The sequence below is a fragment of the Phaenicophaeus curvirostris genome, chromosome 11 (assembly GCF_032191515.1).
Source record: "Phaenicophaeus curvirostris isolate KB17595 chromosome 11, BPBGC_Pcur_1.0, whole genome shotgun sequence".
NCBI lineage: Eukaryota > Metazoa > Chordata > Aves > Cuculiformes > Cuculidae > Phaenicophaeus > Phaenicophaeus curvirostris.
This window is the reverse complement of record NC_091402.1, coordinates 22,369,933-22,384,831: the sequence shown is the minus strand read 5'-3', so window position 1 is coordinate 22,384,831 and position 14,899 is coordinate 22,369,933. Positions and strand designations below refer to the sequence as shown.

General features: G+C 56.5%; 3 protein-coding genes across 4 annotated transcripts in view; 1 reads left to right on the top strand and 2 right to left on the bottom strand.

The window, feature by feature from the left end:
- DCAF1 (DDB1 and CUL4 associated factor 1) overlaps positions 1-1,518 on the top strand; it is a 40,539-nt gene extending 39,021 nt beyond the window's left edge. For both annotated transcript variants that reach the window (XM_069865840.1, XM_069865839.1), the window contains exon 24: positions 539-1,518. In XM_069865840.1, coding sequence (XP_069721941.1) covers positions 539-597 — 59 coding nt within the window. In that variant the 3' untranslated portion in view covers positions 598-1,518. The remainder of the gene's footprint in view (positions 1-538) is intronic.
- Positions 1,519-5,795: 4,277 nt separating this feature from the next.
- RBM15B (RNA binding motif protein 15B) lies at positions 5,796-8,839 on the bottom strand. The gene has a single exon (XM_069865843.1). It carries the CDS (start codon positions 8,822-8,824, stop codon positions 6,068-6,070), a length of 2,757 nt encoding a protein of 918 aa, XP_069721944.1. The 5' UTR covers positions 8,825-8,839; the 3' UTR covers positions 5,796-6,067.
- Positions 8,840-9,833: 994 nt separating this feature from the next.
- MANF (mesencephalic astrocyte derived neurotrophic factor) lies at positions 9,834-14,851 on the bottom strand. Its single transcript, XM_069865885.1, has 4 exons — positions 14,736-14,851; positions 12,071-12,198; positions 11,153-11,294; positions 9,834-10,111 (listed from the first exon to the last, which is right to left on the bottom strand). The coding sequence occupies exons 1-4, from the start codon at positions 14,815-14,817 to the stop codon at positions 9,927-9,929; spliced, it is 537 nt and encodes a 178-aa protein (XP_069721986.1). The 5' UTR covers positions 14,818-14,851; the 3' UTR covers positions 9,834-9,926.
- Positions 14,852-14,899: the final 48 nt, after the last annotated feature.

Genomic DNA, 14,899 nt, shown 5'->3' with positions numbered 1-14,899 from the left:
TTGGTAAGGATAAGTAATTACTCCTCAGTGGGGAATCTCCTGCTGGGGCCTGACAAGGCCACCGAGAACCTTGTACTGAGAGAGTCTGGGTCCCACTGACTGTGTAATGACTTAGCCCCATGCACGTCATGCAGAGGCTTTATCTCACCATGTCAGGCTGGGGGAGCCGTCAGGCTGGCTCCCCCATAACAGCTGTGAGGAATGACTGCCAGGTCTGGCCAGCCCCCAGCATGAAGAGCTTTTGCAAGTTTCAGCTGTGCAGGTAACGCTGCTGGTGTCCTTACCTCCCCTGCCCTTGTAAGAGAGGTGCTCCAGCCCTTGGATCATCTTTGTGGCCTCCTCTGGACTCGCTCCAACAGCTCCATTTCCTTGATTTGAAATGCACTCGTGGTGCTGGTTTCCCCTGTCACTTCTGGGATGTTGGTGGTCTCAGGGAGTGGTGGCATCTCTTGTACCTGTGAACACCTTGCCTCGCTTAGCAGGGCTGCCAGCTGTGTTCTCCCCTAAAACACACATAACCGACGTGTCTCCTTTCCAGCCGACAGCTCAGATAACTCCGACTTGGAGGATGACATCATCCTGTCTCTGAATGAGTGAGGAGGCGCTGCCAGGCGGGGTGTGGGCAGGAGGAGATGCTCTCTTCCCAGCAGAAGACTGGAGACCAAATTGGAAACCAATTCTGAGCACCCCCAACCCTATTTCTCCTGGGAAAATCTGAGGAACTCCAGCCCATCCGCTGTGTTGGTTTGAGTCAGTCCGAGGCTCCACAATAAAGAGACCTGGGGTTAGGCCTCTTTCTCTCTGCCTTTTTTTGTTATTTTTTATTTCAGGCCAAGATGACTCGCCTCGTCAAGGAAACTTCTGAAGGTATTTCACAGTATATTTTCTTTGTATAAAGTTCTTTCCTAAAGAACAGAAATAGTTTTATATAAAAGAAAAAAAAACAACAAAAAAAAAGGCAAGTGTTCTAGTCGAGAGGGGAATAACTTTGTATTCCTGTAGTACCTTGTTCCCATGGGGTAGGTTTGGGGGAGAAAAATGGTTTAAGATGAAAAGCAGAGGCATTTTTATGCAACTACCAAGTGAAATAGCATCATGGTTTCTAATATTGTCGAGGAATGAGGATATTTTTATTTTAAATATGATTTTATTTTTAAAACAGAAACAAAGCATCAGGTGTCACCACCTGTGAGTGCGCCTGCGTGCTCTGGAGGCTCTGTCCTCAGGGAGAGCCCGCGGCGTTGGGTACCCGAGCAGACAGGCTGGTAGAGTCTCACTGTGCCAGTGGGAGGCTGAGCTCCTGGCTTGGCCTGGTCCCAGCCTGCTATTCCTGAGGCCACGGCGCTCTGGGATTGAAGGTGGGGCCCGTTCTCCCCTCTGCCCTTTGTGGTGCAAGTTTTTTTATCTGGGTTTGGTTTTTTTTTTTCCTTCTCTCCCTCTTGCCCTCTGTGTGGAAACTGCAAACCGAAGGCCTTTTTCTTTAATGTAAAGTGTATTTATTAAAAAATTAAATACAAACCCTGTCTCTGTCCATGTAGCCACACGTTCCTCTGCTGCCTGTGCCAAAGTGGTGCTCCGTGTGCCTGAGGAGCTTGGAGAGAGAGCAGCCAGTGCCCAGCAAAGTTGACAGCGCTGAGGTTTCCCCACCTGCAGGGACTCCCCGAGCTGCACCACAGCACCCGGGGCTTCAAATCCGTCCCGGTTTGCCCAACAGCCCCAAACTCGCTGTGGGTGGCGCAGCCTCGCTGGGCCGCGCGGGGCTGTATGGGCAGAACATGAGGGGCGCCTGCTTGTGCTTGACAAGAGGCTCTGCCCTTGGGGATAAAACCCTGTGGCCACACCTGTGATTTCAGTGCACAGCTCCCTTCTGAGTCAGAGCTGGAACCTACAGGTGTGCGTGGCTTGTTTGGACAAGGCCCCTAATGTGCTGTATATTCCCAGGTGTTCCGATAACATCCGCTCAATGTTTTACCCTTTCTCTGTTTTGGCCACTTTCAGAATAGGGTTTGAGGCAGAGCAGGGAGCTGGAGGCGCCACACTCCTTCACATGGCAGCGAGTTTCCTACCAAGAACTGTGCCTGTTTCAACCGAGGCTCCAGATTTCGTTGCTTGAAGAGGAAGGCTTTTCTTTTTAACCGGGAGAAGGGATAGCTTTCCTTCCTTCCAGCATTGCATCTCTTAATGCACTTACGCAGGGCTGCTTGATAATAATTAAAAAGTAAAGTTCTGCTGCAGCTTATAATGGATAATTGTACTCTACAGAGGTGATAAAGATGAACGAGTTGCAACTATAGCAGCATTTAAGACCAGCAGTTGGAGCAGCATTCTGATAAAAGCAGGGGATTGAAAATCTGATGTGCCATCCAACAGCTGTGGAAGCCAGCCTCTGCCTTACCAAAACCTGCCTTTTGCGACTTTACCTTAGAAGGCGTGCTGCTCAGGAGGAGAAATGAAATAACACGTGTCCTCAGCTACTACAAGCAGAGGGAGATACCGTGCCAGATGTCTGTATCTTGTTCTGGTGTTAGCCCACAGCTGGAATTGGCTGCATCTGCTGCATTTTTGGGTCTTGCTTTAAGAGAACTTCACCGACTAGTTTTGTAAGGCAGAACCAGCATCTAGAGCGGAGCTTCCAGTCACAGATTTAACTTGAAGCTGGGCTGCTGTAAGTATCCGTGCCGTCCCACCCCTCCCACAGCTGTCCCACTCTCCCAAGTAGCGCCAAGGGAGCAGCGCTGGGCATTGCAGCCAGCAGGGCGCCCACTGGCCCTGCCCCGCTTAAACCCTCTGCGCACACCGGGCATCGCTCCGGAGAGCAGGGGGACTGCAGCGGGCTGGGTGCAAGGTGGGGATGCTGAAATGAGGATGAGCATGGTTGGGTTGGTGGTTTGATTTCATTCAGGTTGCAATTCTGCAGCCAGTTGGGATGGGGGAAATGGTGGCGTTCGGCAAACCGCCTCTTCCCCTGACAGCACAGTTTAATCTACTTAAAAGCACAGTGTTTGGAAAAAGCCCTGTGCTCCTTCCTGAATGCAGACAGGACATTGCTGATGTGCTACCGTGCATATCCCGGCTGCGCAGCACTCCAAAAGCCCCTTGTAGGCCATGGTTTGGGCAGCAGGGCAGAGCCCTCAGTGCTGGTCGGTGTGACCAGGGTGTTAGCGCAGGGCAGTGATGCGGGTGTGATCGGCTCATCAGCACTGGTGACACGCTCAGGGCACTGCCTGGGGCCAGCCTGCTGCCCATGTCTCTGTTCCAGGTCAAACAGGCAGCAGCTGGTGTGAGAAAGGGCTTTGCAAGACAGAATATTTACTGAATGGGTGTTTAAAAAAACAAAAGCAGCACCTCAGTCTGAATGGTAATGCTGTCAGACCACCGCATCCACCGCAGGATCATGAGATGGTTTGGGCTGGAAGGGGACTCAGAGCCCATCCAGTCCCACCCCCTGCCATGGGCAGGGACACCTCCCACTGGATCAGGGGCTCCAAGCCCCATCCAGCCTGGTCTTGAACCCCTCCAGGGATGGGGCAGCCACCCCTGCTCTGGGCAGCCTGGGCCAGGGCCTCACCTCCCAGGGGAGCTGGCAAGGCTCAGGACATCAGGTCAGAGGGCTGGTGCTGCTGGGCTCCCAAGTGTTTTTTCCCTAAATTCTGATTTCCCATTCACAGCTGTGAATTCATTGGTAGAGGGAGATGTGCTGGTCCCCCGGTCATGCAAACACTCACAACCTTCAGCCCATTCACTGGGAACAGAGATCCTGTCACTAAAACTCTTACCAAATCTGAAGCACAACAATGTTTATCTTCAAAAAAACCCTATGTTGCTATTTACTTCACTCAAAAGGAGTTGGGGGATTTCTGGTGGCTCCCAGGCTTTGCTTTTATCACGTATTGATTGTTTTTTCCTTCTGATTCGGAGTGTCCCCACACGGTACCACACACACACATACACACACACAGGTGAGGCTGCTCCACAGCACCATGACCTGCAGCTCCCTGTCAGCACGAAGCCAGCCAGGCGCTTGTCACCAGGTCTCCAGTGCGTAGGATGCTCCGACAAAAGGCTCTGCTCACTCTGTGACGCTGGCCATGAGGGGTATTTAATAGCACTTGGCTCCAGATAACATGGAAGTTACAATGGTTGGTGTTCGGCACTGTCTACGTTACAACAGCACAGGGGACCCAGTCACAAGGTTGAGTCAGCGTCCCTGTAACCGTGTCAGACCAGGGCGCTCCTGCGACCCTGCTCCACGCAGCCATGGAGGCAGGGGGGCATCTCTGGAGCCGCAGCAGGGCTGCTCCTCTGCTCCCACAGCCTGACCTGTTTGGCAGGGCCCTGGTGCTCCCAGCAGCCGAGCCCGTGCAGCTCTCGCAGAACTGTGCCTGCACCCCACAGGCAAACTCCTCCGCAGCCTCATAGCCTTACAGAGAGATACATTTCCCGGGGTATGGAAGATGCATCACCAAGAGAAAGACTGACCCTGCTGAGGTCAGGCTGACTCATTAGATTTCATATAATCACAGTATTAAATGTTAAAAACCCCAACAAACCAAACCACCCTTGTTGATAGCAACACATTATTGAAGTGAGCAACCGCCTGTTAGAGCATCAGCTGACGATGTCCATACTGACACTGCAGGGTTAAACAAGACTAAAAGCATCCTCCAACCCAGTCGCGCTCCCTGTGACAGAGGGGTTTGAAACCAATTGGACCTGAGAGCTCAGCTTGAAGAGGGTCTTCAGCCACCAGCGAGCGAGTCTGGGTACAGGCAGCCTGGGTACAGGCAGCGGGGCGAGGCCTGGTTCTCCCAGGACTTTGCTCACTTGCCTTTGCTGAAATGAACCCCCTGCAAACTTAACCTTTCCAATGCAGTGGTTTTCATCCCACATTTTTTCTGTAAAACTCCTAAAATCTATAGGCATGATTTTAAAAAATCGTGCTATCCCCAAACTGTGTGGATTTTAAGCCCAAGTTGAAGCAGTTACTGCCCCCCTGGTGCTGCGGAGCCAGCAGAGGTGCCGGCGTCCCAGCTTCTCTCCAAACCACTGCCTGGTACCACGGACAGAAAAGGTGATGGAGCCTTCCCAGCTTACATTCAAATTCCCAGGGTTTCCTGCAGTTGCAGATGGGATCCTTGCAGCAACGCCACCTTTTCAGCCAGCCAGCCGTGTTTGTCTCTTTTTTTAAGCCTGCAAATAAGTTTCAACTTTGGCAAAAGCAATTTTGCCGTTTGCCCTTCAATAGAAGGTTTGGGACAGCGCAACCCAAGGGGCTGCACCAGCAGGCACCCGCCGCTTGCCAAACCCTTTGTACCTTTGCGTTACCTCATAAAGGCCCAGAAGGGTTCCCCTTAAATGATTTTTTTCCCTCCTGCTTGGTTATTTTTTCTTCCCCTTTTATAAAAACTGGGAATGTCAACCTCGTTGTTGTCCTTCTCCAGAACTTCTGAGCCGTGTGCTCTCAGCCCTCACAGGGCTGAACACAGAGCCGACTCCAGGCATTAACTGTACTTTTTTGTTGTGTATGAAACCCACTTCAATCCTTGATCGGGATTTGCTTCCTGGGAAGCTTCCATCCTAAAATCAATAGGAATGCATCCGGCCTCAAATTCATGAAATAAAAAGCAAACAGGACAAACAGATAAAGACACAGACCCCCTGCTCCAAGTCTCTCGTACAGCACGAAGAACCCCGGCTTTCCTCCCGCCCTGCAGGACGCAGGAGGCTGGGACCATCACCTCCCAGCTCCTGGCAGCAGGGAACCGGCCCTTCCCGGGCCACAGAAACTGGGATACCGCACAAGTTTAGAAATCCATCAGTGAACAAGGCTTTACTGACAACTTTTCATACAGTTAAAAAATAAAAATACAGAACAACAGCGGACAGTGTCACATATTAAAAACGAATAAAATGGGCTCTATTTAAATGGTATTAAAATTAATTAGGAACTAAAAATCTTACCACTTTGGTCAAGGTGTTTAGAGCCTCCACCAAAATGATCGGCCTTAAAAACAACTGGGTTGTGTGACACACAAAGAAAACATGGAAGTGGGAAAGACAGTGTGGGCTAGGCAGTGTCTTTGACTATAACTATCACCATGTGTTCTTCTTCTAACTTCCCCAATGTCCTTAGTGCTGACTGGAGGTACTGCTGCGAGAATTCACACGGAGGGAACGCGTAAAGCATGCCTGTGCTGTCCCTGCCCTTCGCCCCTCCCACGGGCAGGCTGATAACCCCGGCAGCCTGCTTCTGTTTCAAGTAGGAGACCAGATTCCTGAGAAGCCGTCGCTGCAAGCCGGGCTCTACAACAGGGAAGGTCCCCTCGGCCCCGGCCGCTGCCGGGGCGGATTGGGTGGCCAGGAGCACGGCGTAGCCGTTGGGGCTGCCTTGTTTGATACGGCGAGTGACTTCATCCAGCTTGGGCTGGTCGAGCCGGAGTCTCTGAGCGATTTTGAGCTGCGTTAACTTCCCGCCGGATGAATGGTCTTTGAGGAGTCCGTTGATGACCCCGAGGTCTCCCTCCAGGATGTGCATAGAGGTGGGGAAGCAGCTGTTTTTTAGCACGAGAAGCCCGTTCCAAGCGAGCTGCAGCGTCTGAGCGTACTCCGATAAATTCTTTAGCTTTTTGGTCTCAGATTTTGGCTCCTCATGAGTTTTTGATTCCGATTCACCAGTTCGATGATTGCGTTCGCTGTCCCGTTTTTTGGGCTGGGGAGCATCGGCTGCCTCACGATGGGGTTTCTCCTCAGTCGCGTGACGATTGTTCTGAAGGGAGTTGCTCTGCTCTTTCTCGGCTCCGGACTCTGTAGTGTGGTTCTCCTTGCGAGCCCTGTCCGGGCTGCGGTCTAAAGCTGGCCCACCGGCCTTTGTCCTGCTTCTGTCCTCGTAAGGCGAGTGAGTAGTCCTCCCGCGGTCACTGGAAAGACTGCGGCGTTTCCGCCTCTCTTCCCACGGTTTGGGCACGCCGCGGTCGCTGTCGCTGCCCCAGCGCTCTCCGCTCCGGCTACGCACCGACCGGCTGTAGCTCTCCAAGTTGTTTCTGCGTTCGGCGGTTTTGGCAGGGCTGGCCCAGTCTGCCTCTGCAAAGCTCCTGTCTCTGTCCGAGTACAGGAGATGCGGAGGAGTCCTATCCCGCACCCTCAAGTCTTGCTCCAGGCTTCTGTGTCGGCCGTAGCCGTCAGCCAGCAGTTCATAGTGCATGGGGAGCGGCGCGGGCGGGTACTGCGGCGGGTATCTCGTCTCTTCGGCTTTGGCAAAATCCACCCGGAGCCTCCTCTCCGGGCCGCCCAAGGGAAAGCCCCTCATCTGCGCGCACGCGGCCTGGGCAGCGTCCAAGCTCTCGTACTGGATGTAAGCGAAGCTGTCTCCCTTCACGTAGTCAATAGTCCTGATGCTGCCGAAGCGGTCGAACTCCCTGGCCAGGGCAGCCAGGGAAGTACTCGGGCCAAGGCCTCCCACCCACAGCCGGGTGGTCGGGTTGGCTTTCCCGTAGCCGATTTTGATCGGGTTCCTGCCGACCACACGGCCCGACATGGCCACCTTGGCCCGATGCGCCATGTCCAAGTTCTGGAACTTGAGGAAAGCGTAAGCCCCGCCTTGGCCGCGCGCAGGGCGCTTGATCACCACCTCTTCAATGATGCCGTACTTCTCGAAGGCGCGTCTCAGCTCCACCTCCGAGACGTTGTGGTCCAGGTTGCCGATGAAGAGGTTGCGGGTGGCTCTCTGGTCGTCCTCCGGCATCAGGTCTTCCTCGGCCACGATGGGGTAACCGTAAGGGCGGCCGCGCTCGTCGTACAGCCCGTAGTAATCCAGGGCCCTCTCCCGCTCCCGGGAGAGCCCGATGGCGGCCGCTTCCAGGGCGAAGGCGGCGGCGGCGGCGTGCGCGTGCCTGGGCCGCGGCTCCCGCAGCAGGGGGCTGGTGACGGGCGAGAGCGATCTCTGCTTGTACTGGTAGGCGCCGTGGATGGGCGGCAGGTAGCCCAGGGGCTCCGGGGAGGGCGCGGGGGGCGGCGTGCGGCTCCTCCGGCCCCCGCGCAGGTACACGGGCTCCACTTTGAGCGGCCGGTCGTAGAGGAGCAGCTGCCGGGCCCGCGCGTGCCGGCGGGCGTCGCGGGCGTCCCCGGGGTGTCGGAAGTTGACGTAGGCGACGCGGCCGAGCTCGGGGGTGTGGGAGAGCTTGACGCTGATGTCCCCGGCGCCCCCGGCCGCGAAGCGCTGGAAGAGGCGGAACAGCCCGTCCTCCAGCAGCTGGTCGGGCAGGGCGGCGCTCAGCCCGCTCACCAGCAGCGTCTTGTACTCGCAGGCGCCCGGCGGCTCCCCGGGCAGCCCGGCCGAGGCGCCCAGCGGCGCCAGCAGCAGCGAGGGCGCGGCGCCCGGCGGCGGCCCGGCCAGCAGCAGCGACGGGGCCACCACGGCGCCCGGCGGCGCTTTGGCCTTGGCCGCGCCGAGCGCCCGCGACGACGACGACGACGACGACGAGGACGAGGAGGCGGAGGGGGCGGCCTGGCCGCGGGCGCCCGAGGCCGAGGAGCCGCCCGCGGGGCGGTGGTTGGAGTCGCCGCCGGCGCGCTCGTCGCCGCGGTGCCCGCGGGACCCGGAGCCGCCGGCGCCGCCGGGCGCGGGTTTGTCGCGGCCGCTGCGCGACGCGCCCGAGCTGCGGTGCGGCCCGCGCCGGCCGCCGCCGCCGCCGCCTCCTCCGCCGCCTCCCCCGCCGCCGCCGCCGTCCCGCTCGCGCTCGCGGGGCCGCTTGGCGGCGGCGGCGGCGGCGGCGCGGCCCCCCCCGGCCCCGGGCGGGCTGGAGTCCCGTTCGCCGCCCCGCTTCATGGCGCCGGGCCCCGCCGCTCAGGAGGCGCCTCCGGCGGCCGCCGCCATCTTGGACAAAAGGGAGCGAAGGCGGCTCCGGGCGCCGCGCCGCGCGGGCCCCGCGTCATCGCCGAGCGACCCGCGTCACCGCCCGCGCGGGGCTCGCGTCATCGCCGCGCGCCCCCCGCCCGGGGCACGTGACCCGGGGAGCGGCGGGAGCGGGGGGAGCCCGGGCCTTGCGGCCCCCCCCCGGGCCCCCCTCGCCTCGCAGCGAGGAAATTCCGCCTCGTGCCCGCTCGCAGCCGTCCCTCCTCGGCCTGTCACTACAAACCTTTGCAGAATGCCCCTCCCCAGCTGTCCTGTAGCCCCTTCAGGCGCTGGAAGGTGCTCTAAGTTCTTCCTTCTCTCCTCCAGGCTGAACAGCCCCAGCTCTCTCAGCCTGTCCTCGTATGGGAGGTGCTCCAGCCCTGGGATCATCGCTGTAGCCTCCTCTGGACCCGTTCCAGCACCTCCATCTCCCTCTTATGCTGAGGATTCCAGAAGCGGACACGATACTCCAGGTGGGTCTCCCAGAGCGGAGCTGAGGGGACAGTCCCCCCTCTCTGCTGCTCCCGCTGCTTTGCATCCAGCCCAGGACACGGGTGGTTTCTGGGCTGCGAGCGCACGTTGCCGGCTCATCTCGAGCTTCTCATCCATCAGCACCCCAAGCCCTTCCCCATGGGGCCGTTCACATCACCCCCACCCTGCACTGAAACCGCTGTACAATAACCAACGTCCCGTTACAGCACCCACCCCACCCCTCCTGCCAGAAGCGTGAGGGGGCTGTGATGCGCTGGGTGTGTGCCGGTACTCGCGGCACTGCTGCGCTTGGTAAAAACCGTTATAATGTAATAAACATCTCGCTACGGCGCTCACCTCGGCCTCCCCTCCGTCCCATCCACCACCGCTCCCTCCAAGAAGGCGTGAGGGGAGGCTGTGGTGCGATGCGCGTGTGATGTGTGCCCGGTAATCACGCCACGTGGCACCTCAGTACCCGGTAGAAACTGTTGAACTTTAATAAACATCCCGTTACAGTGTGTGCCTTGCCTGGGCGCCCGCTCCATCCTGTCCTGTTCCCCTCCCCTCAGAGGTCAGAACGGGCCCCGGCGGCTCTGGGCGCGTACTTGGGCATCAGTTCATGGATCCTGCGGATGAAGTCAGATTTCTCGGCGCATCCCTTGCACGTCTCGCCCCAGTCATCCAGGATGCGCCGCAGCTCCTTGACGCGCAGCTTGCGCAGGTCGGCAGTGCTCAGGTCGATCTGTTTGTCTGCGGGGAGAGCAGAGCTGGGCTCAGCCCGGGGACATCCCCTGCTGCGCTCAGATTGGGATCCGACGCTGCTGGGAGCGATACTGGAGGCAAGGGAGCCAAAACGCAAGAGGGAGAGGGGTGCCAGGCTCCCGGGGGGGGGGGTAAGAAACATCCAAGTTAGGGGTTTGACAGCAGATTGGGTTTTTCATACTGAAAGTCATTAATAGAAACAAGAACGTTTGGTTGCAGCTTAGGAGTTTGACAATATCCCCCAAACCCCGTTTATTATGTGAGCAGCAATAGTTTAATTCTCTCATCCACTGGATAAAGAAAAGGTGGCCGAGTGATGTCAGAGGAACGGTAAGTGACAAGCAAAAAAAGCTGATCAGGAAGCAACAGGATGTTAGTACGAAAAAGGAGAAGTGTAAAGCCCCACAATCCAAAGGGCGTCTCCTGAGAACGTAAGGGTAGAGGCACAGGAAAGCAGCCAGAAGGGGGTATTTCCAAAACCGTTCTTCACATTGGTCTTTTCAGGAAGAGCACGTCATCTAGGAGTGTGACAGTTCAAGGAAGGTGGCAAGAAAAGAGTGTGGAATGCTCGGAGCAGACACCAGAGGAGGTGAGAGAGAAGTGTTTGTCAGCCTGCTACTGGCAGACAGCCGGGAGTGCCGAGCTCCGCTAGGGGTTCAAACGCTGCCTACGGAGCCACCATCCCGGCCTCAGGGCCGCCCGGCTTCTCCCCAGGACAAGCTTTCCTGCATTCACCTAAATGCGGAACCCCCAACAGAGGTTTGAGCGCAGCCGAGCTCACATGCCCGGGAGGTACTTCTGTCAAGGCAGATCAGTGGCTCGGCAGAAGCTAACAGGGATTAGCAGCCAACAATCTGACCTGAGCACCCCCAGAAACCTCTCTAGGATGTTCACGGGGAGCAACCCAGGTTGATAACCTAATCAAGCTATCGACCCTGCTACAGAAGTTGGGACTGAGCACGCTGTTTTACCCAGAATGATCCGTATCCCGGGAAAGCATGGGCGATTCCCCTTTTGCTGGCAACTCACCGTATTTCAGTTCACAGATCTGACTGTCTTTCTTCTTTAGTTTCTCACAGATCTTTTCCACGGGGATGTGATGACTCATGGGCTTTGATACCTCGTTAATGATTTTGGTGGCGGCATCGCTGGTGGCCCCAATGTAGTAGCACTAGAGGGAAGAAAAGAATGAGGTGGGGATGCATGGAAAAACACTTCCAAAAGGAGTTTTCTATCCATCTTCTCTCCTGGCTTGGTTTTGCAGAGAGATATTTACTGTTACACCACTGTAACGGTAAATGGCCGCTATGGACAGGCGAAGGCCGCCCAGGGCACCGAGCAGACGTTGCCCACCACACGGCTTTTAAAGCTACTGAGGCTGGTTGTCTTGTTTCTCAACTTTCTAAAAAAATTAATTGGATTAAGAACAAAGTCTTCCTCATTCAAGGAGAAAGACTTTCTGAAGTGTTTCCCCTCTGCATTTCTGATGGTGCCTCTCAGCAGTTCTCTTCTTAGGAGGGTTCAGGGCCTTCTCCTCGGGGCTTTTCCCCTGAGGACAACCTTCTCCTTTTAGTTAGGACAATTTGGTTCTCCTTTATTCAGTTTTCAGCTAAACAGATGAAGACTATAAATATTTTCACAGCTTACATAGCACCCTAATACAGTTTAAGGGACAAGGAAGTCTGACAGCAAATAAAAGCTTTGTAATCCTCAGCGCTTCAGTAAAAGGGAGAAATGAGGTCAGCCAACCTGTGTGGGTTTTTAAGGTCATACTCCTCAAGTTTTCTCTTATAAAAACACAGGACCAATGCTGGTCACAGAGGTAGGAGGAACAGCCCTGGGAAGCCTTACCACGCAAGCTCAGAAGCAGTAGTTTCCCCTCACTTCCCAAGTATTCCATGGCTTTACTCCCTCAGGAAGGAACTATCATTGCCCACTGCTACTTACCAGGCGGTTCTCTTTGCCTTTTGCTTCTTTGCAGGATTTCAAGAGCTCCTTTTCAATACTGGCGGGCGTGAACTCGGCATTGCTGTCCTTCAGACTCTGGTAGAACCTTCCCAGGAAGGTAACGCACACTGGAAAGGAAGATGGACGGAGTTACCTGCGACTGCAAGGATCTGGTGGCAGCTCACGGGGCACAGTAAGGGTTTGGAGAACAGAACTCGGAGAAGCTGCATTAGCAGGCGGTGACTTCACACCTATTTCAGTCAGGCTTTCAGAGCAAACATGACTTAACGATACACCCTGGTATTTTTGGTGGGTTTTGGACAATCTGAGAAATCGGATCCACAGAAGCATCCAGTGGCTTCTGTACAATGTCCCATGTGAGCAGCAGGATTCAGCTGAGGGATCCAACACAATACAGTGCCTGTGCAAAGACACAAACTTAATTTTCTGTCTAATTCTTGCTGCTTTGGGAAGCCACTTCCCCGACCACGGGCTTCAAAAAGAGTTCTGACTGAAAACCAACTCTACACAATCCCGTTAGACTCCACGTGTGCTGGTTTTAGGAATATGGTATCACTGATTACCCAGTTGTCTCGGTTCACAGCTAAATTACTCCCAAGAGAAAAAAATGATGCGATCGCGTGTGTTTCTCCTCTCTTTATGCCTGCAAGGTTCTGAATGGGTTTCAGACTGAAAGGCAGACAGGGGGCTGCAGGCCCGCAGGGTCCGTGCTACAAGGTGAGCTCACCAAGAGTCACACTCCTGCTGCTCATGCAACTCAACCAGGAACATCAGCGTTACCTGGACCCGGAGCTCTGCGGCAGGACCTGCGGATTCTCCGAGTGCGAGACAAGAGTCAGCCACTGCCCTGCCTGGAGAGGAAAGGCACGAGCTCTCTCTTTCGTGTGATTCATTTACCTCAACAGGAAGGGATCGGCAAACATTATTGTCATTAGCAACTGGCATCCAACTCCTAACACAAGCGGTGGCACAGGAAACAGGCACACACAGGAAACCGAGTATGACCACCACAAAGCCACGGAGAAACTCATTCTCATGGCGTTAAAGCTAGAAGTAATTATAAGCTGGGCCAATCAGGACCATCATTTACCTCACATCAGTTTGTCCCCCGTCACTGCCACACAGATGTCCACTGGGCACTGTTTGGAAGTGAAAACCTTTGGAAAGAATAGAGCAGGGGTGGTACCGAGGGCTGCCGCATGGCAGAGGCAGGACTCCCACCGAGTGCTGGGACAGCAGCCAGAGTTTCCAGTTACCATCTCCCTCCCTTCCACAAACTCCCAGCGGGTCACTGCAGCCCCACCTCCAGTTTTTGCTGGTCCCCCTGGGAATCGGTTCTGCTTTTCTATGGAAAAGCAGTTTAATTTGCTGCGCAGCACAGGCACCGCACAGGGTTTGGTGCTCAGGTGGGATTTACCACCCGCTGACACCGCTCGGGCTTTACGCCTTAGAGAGCAGACACCCAGTGCTCCGGCAGAGAGAACGGAGGGGAACGTGATCCTGTGAGGAGCAGACACCCAGCGCTCCAGAGCAGAAAGCAGAAGGAAACGTGATCCTGTGCGGAGTGGACAACCAGTGCTCTGGCGGAGAAAGCTGAGTGGAACGCAATCCTGTGCGGAGCGGATACCGGATCCTTCCGTGGAGAAAGGGGAGGGGAACGTGATCCTGTGTGGAACATACACCCAGTGCTCCAGCAGAGAGCGCAGAGGGGATGTGATCCTGTGTGGATCTAAATGCCATCCTGTGCGGAGCGGATGCCCAGTGCTCCCGCAGAGAGAGCGGAGGTGGATATGATTCCGTGTGGATCCAAACACGGTCCTGTGCGGAGTGGACACCCACTGCTCCAGCAGAGAGCGGAGGGGGCTGTGATCCTGTGTGGAGCAGACAGCCAGTGCTCCAGCAGAGAAACCAGAGGAGGATGTGATCCTGTGCGGAGCTGACACCCAGCATTCCAGTGGAGAGAAAGGAGGTGGATATGGTTCTGTGTGGATCCAAACGCGGACTGAGTGGACACCCAGTGCTCCGGCAGAGAGAGAGGAGGGGATGGGATCCTCTGTGGATCCAAACATGGTCCTGTGCGGCGCAGACACCCAGTGCTCCAGCGCAGACACCAGAGGGGATGGGATCCTGTGCCGATCAGAACGGGATGCTGGGCGGAGCAGGCAGCCTGTTCTCCAGCGGAGAAGGGATGTGATCTGTGCGGAGCAGACACCCAGCTCTCCAGCAGAGAGAGCGGAGGGGATGCAGTCCTCTGGGAATCCAAACAGGACCCCCTGCGGATCCAAACGGGATCCTCTATGGATCCAAATGGGACTCGGGGTGGATCCAAATGGGACCCTCTACGGATCCAAACGGGACCCTCTATGGAGCCAAATGGGACCCTCTATGGATCCAAACGGGACTCTCTGTGGATCCAAACGGGACCCTCTACGGATCCAAACGGGACCCTCTATGGATCCAAATGGGACTCTCTGTGGATCCAAACAGGACCCTGGGTGGATCCAAACGGGACCCTGGGTGGATCCAAACGGGACTCTCTATGGATCCAAACGGGACCCTGTGCGGACCCAGACGGGACCGTGCGGACCCCAGGCGGCCCTGCGCGGCCCCGCGGCTCCCCGCCCCCCGGCCCGGCCCCGCTCACCCTCGCAGTCCCCGTCGCGCAGGGCCCGGCCCGGCAGCACCAGCAGGGCCAGCGCCGCCCAGAGCCCGCGTGCCGCCCGCATCGCCTCGCGCTCCGCTCGGGCCCCGCGCGCGCCGCCCCCCGGCCCCGCCGACACGCCGCCCCCGCCCATTGGCCGCCGCGGC

Excerpts from the sequence above, each read along its gene's own strand:
- MANF (XM_069865885.1), bottom strand. The coding sequence starts at position 14,817 with ATGCGGGCGGCACGCGGGCTCTGGGCGGCGCTGGCCCTGCTGGTGCTG. Across the intron at positions 12,199-14,735 it reads GCGCGACGGGGACTGCGAGG|TGTGCGTTACCTTCCTGGGA; the intron begins GTGAGCGGGGCC and ends CTTCCTTTCCAG. Across the intron at positions 10,112-11,152 it reads GATCTGTGAACTGAAATACG|ACAAACAGATCGACCTGAGC; the intron begins GTGAGTTGCCAG and ends CTCTCCCCGCAG.
- RBM15B (XM_069865843.1), bottom strand. The coding sequence starts at position 8,824 with ATGAAGCGGGGCGGCGAACGGGACTCCAGCCCGCCCGGGGCCGGGGGG.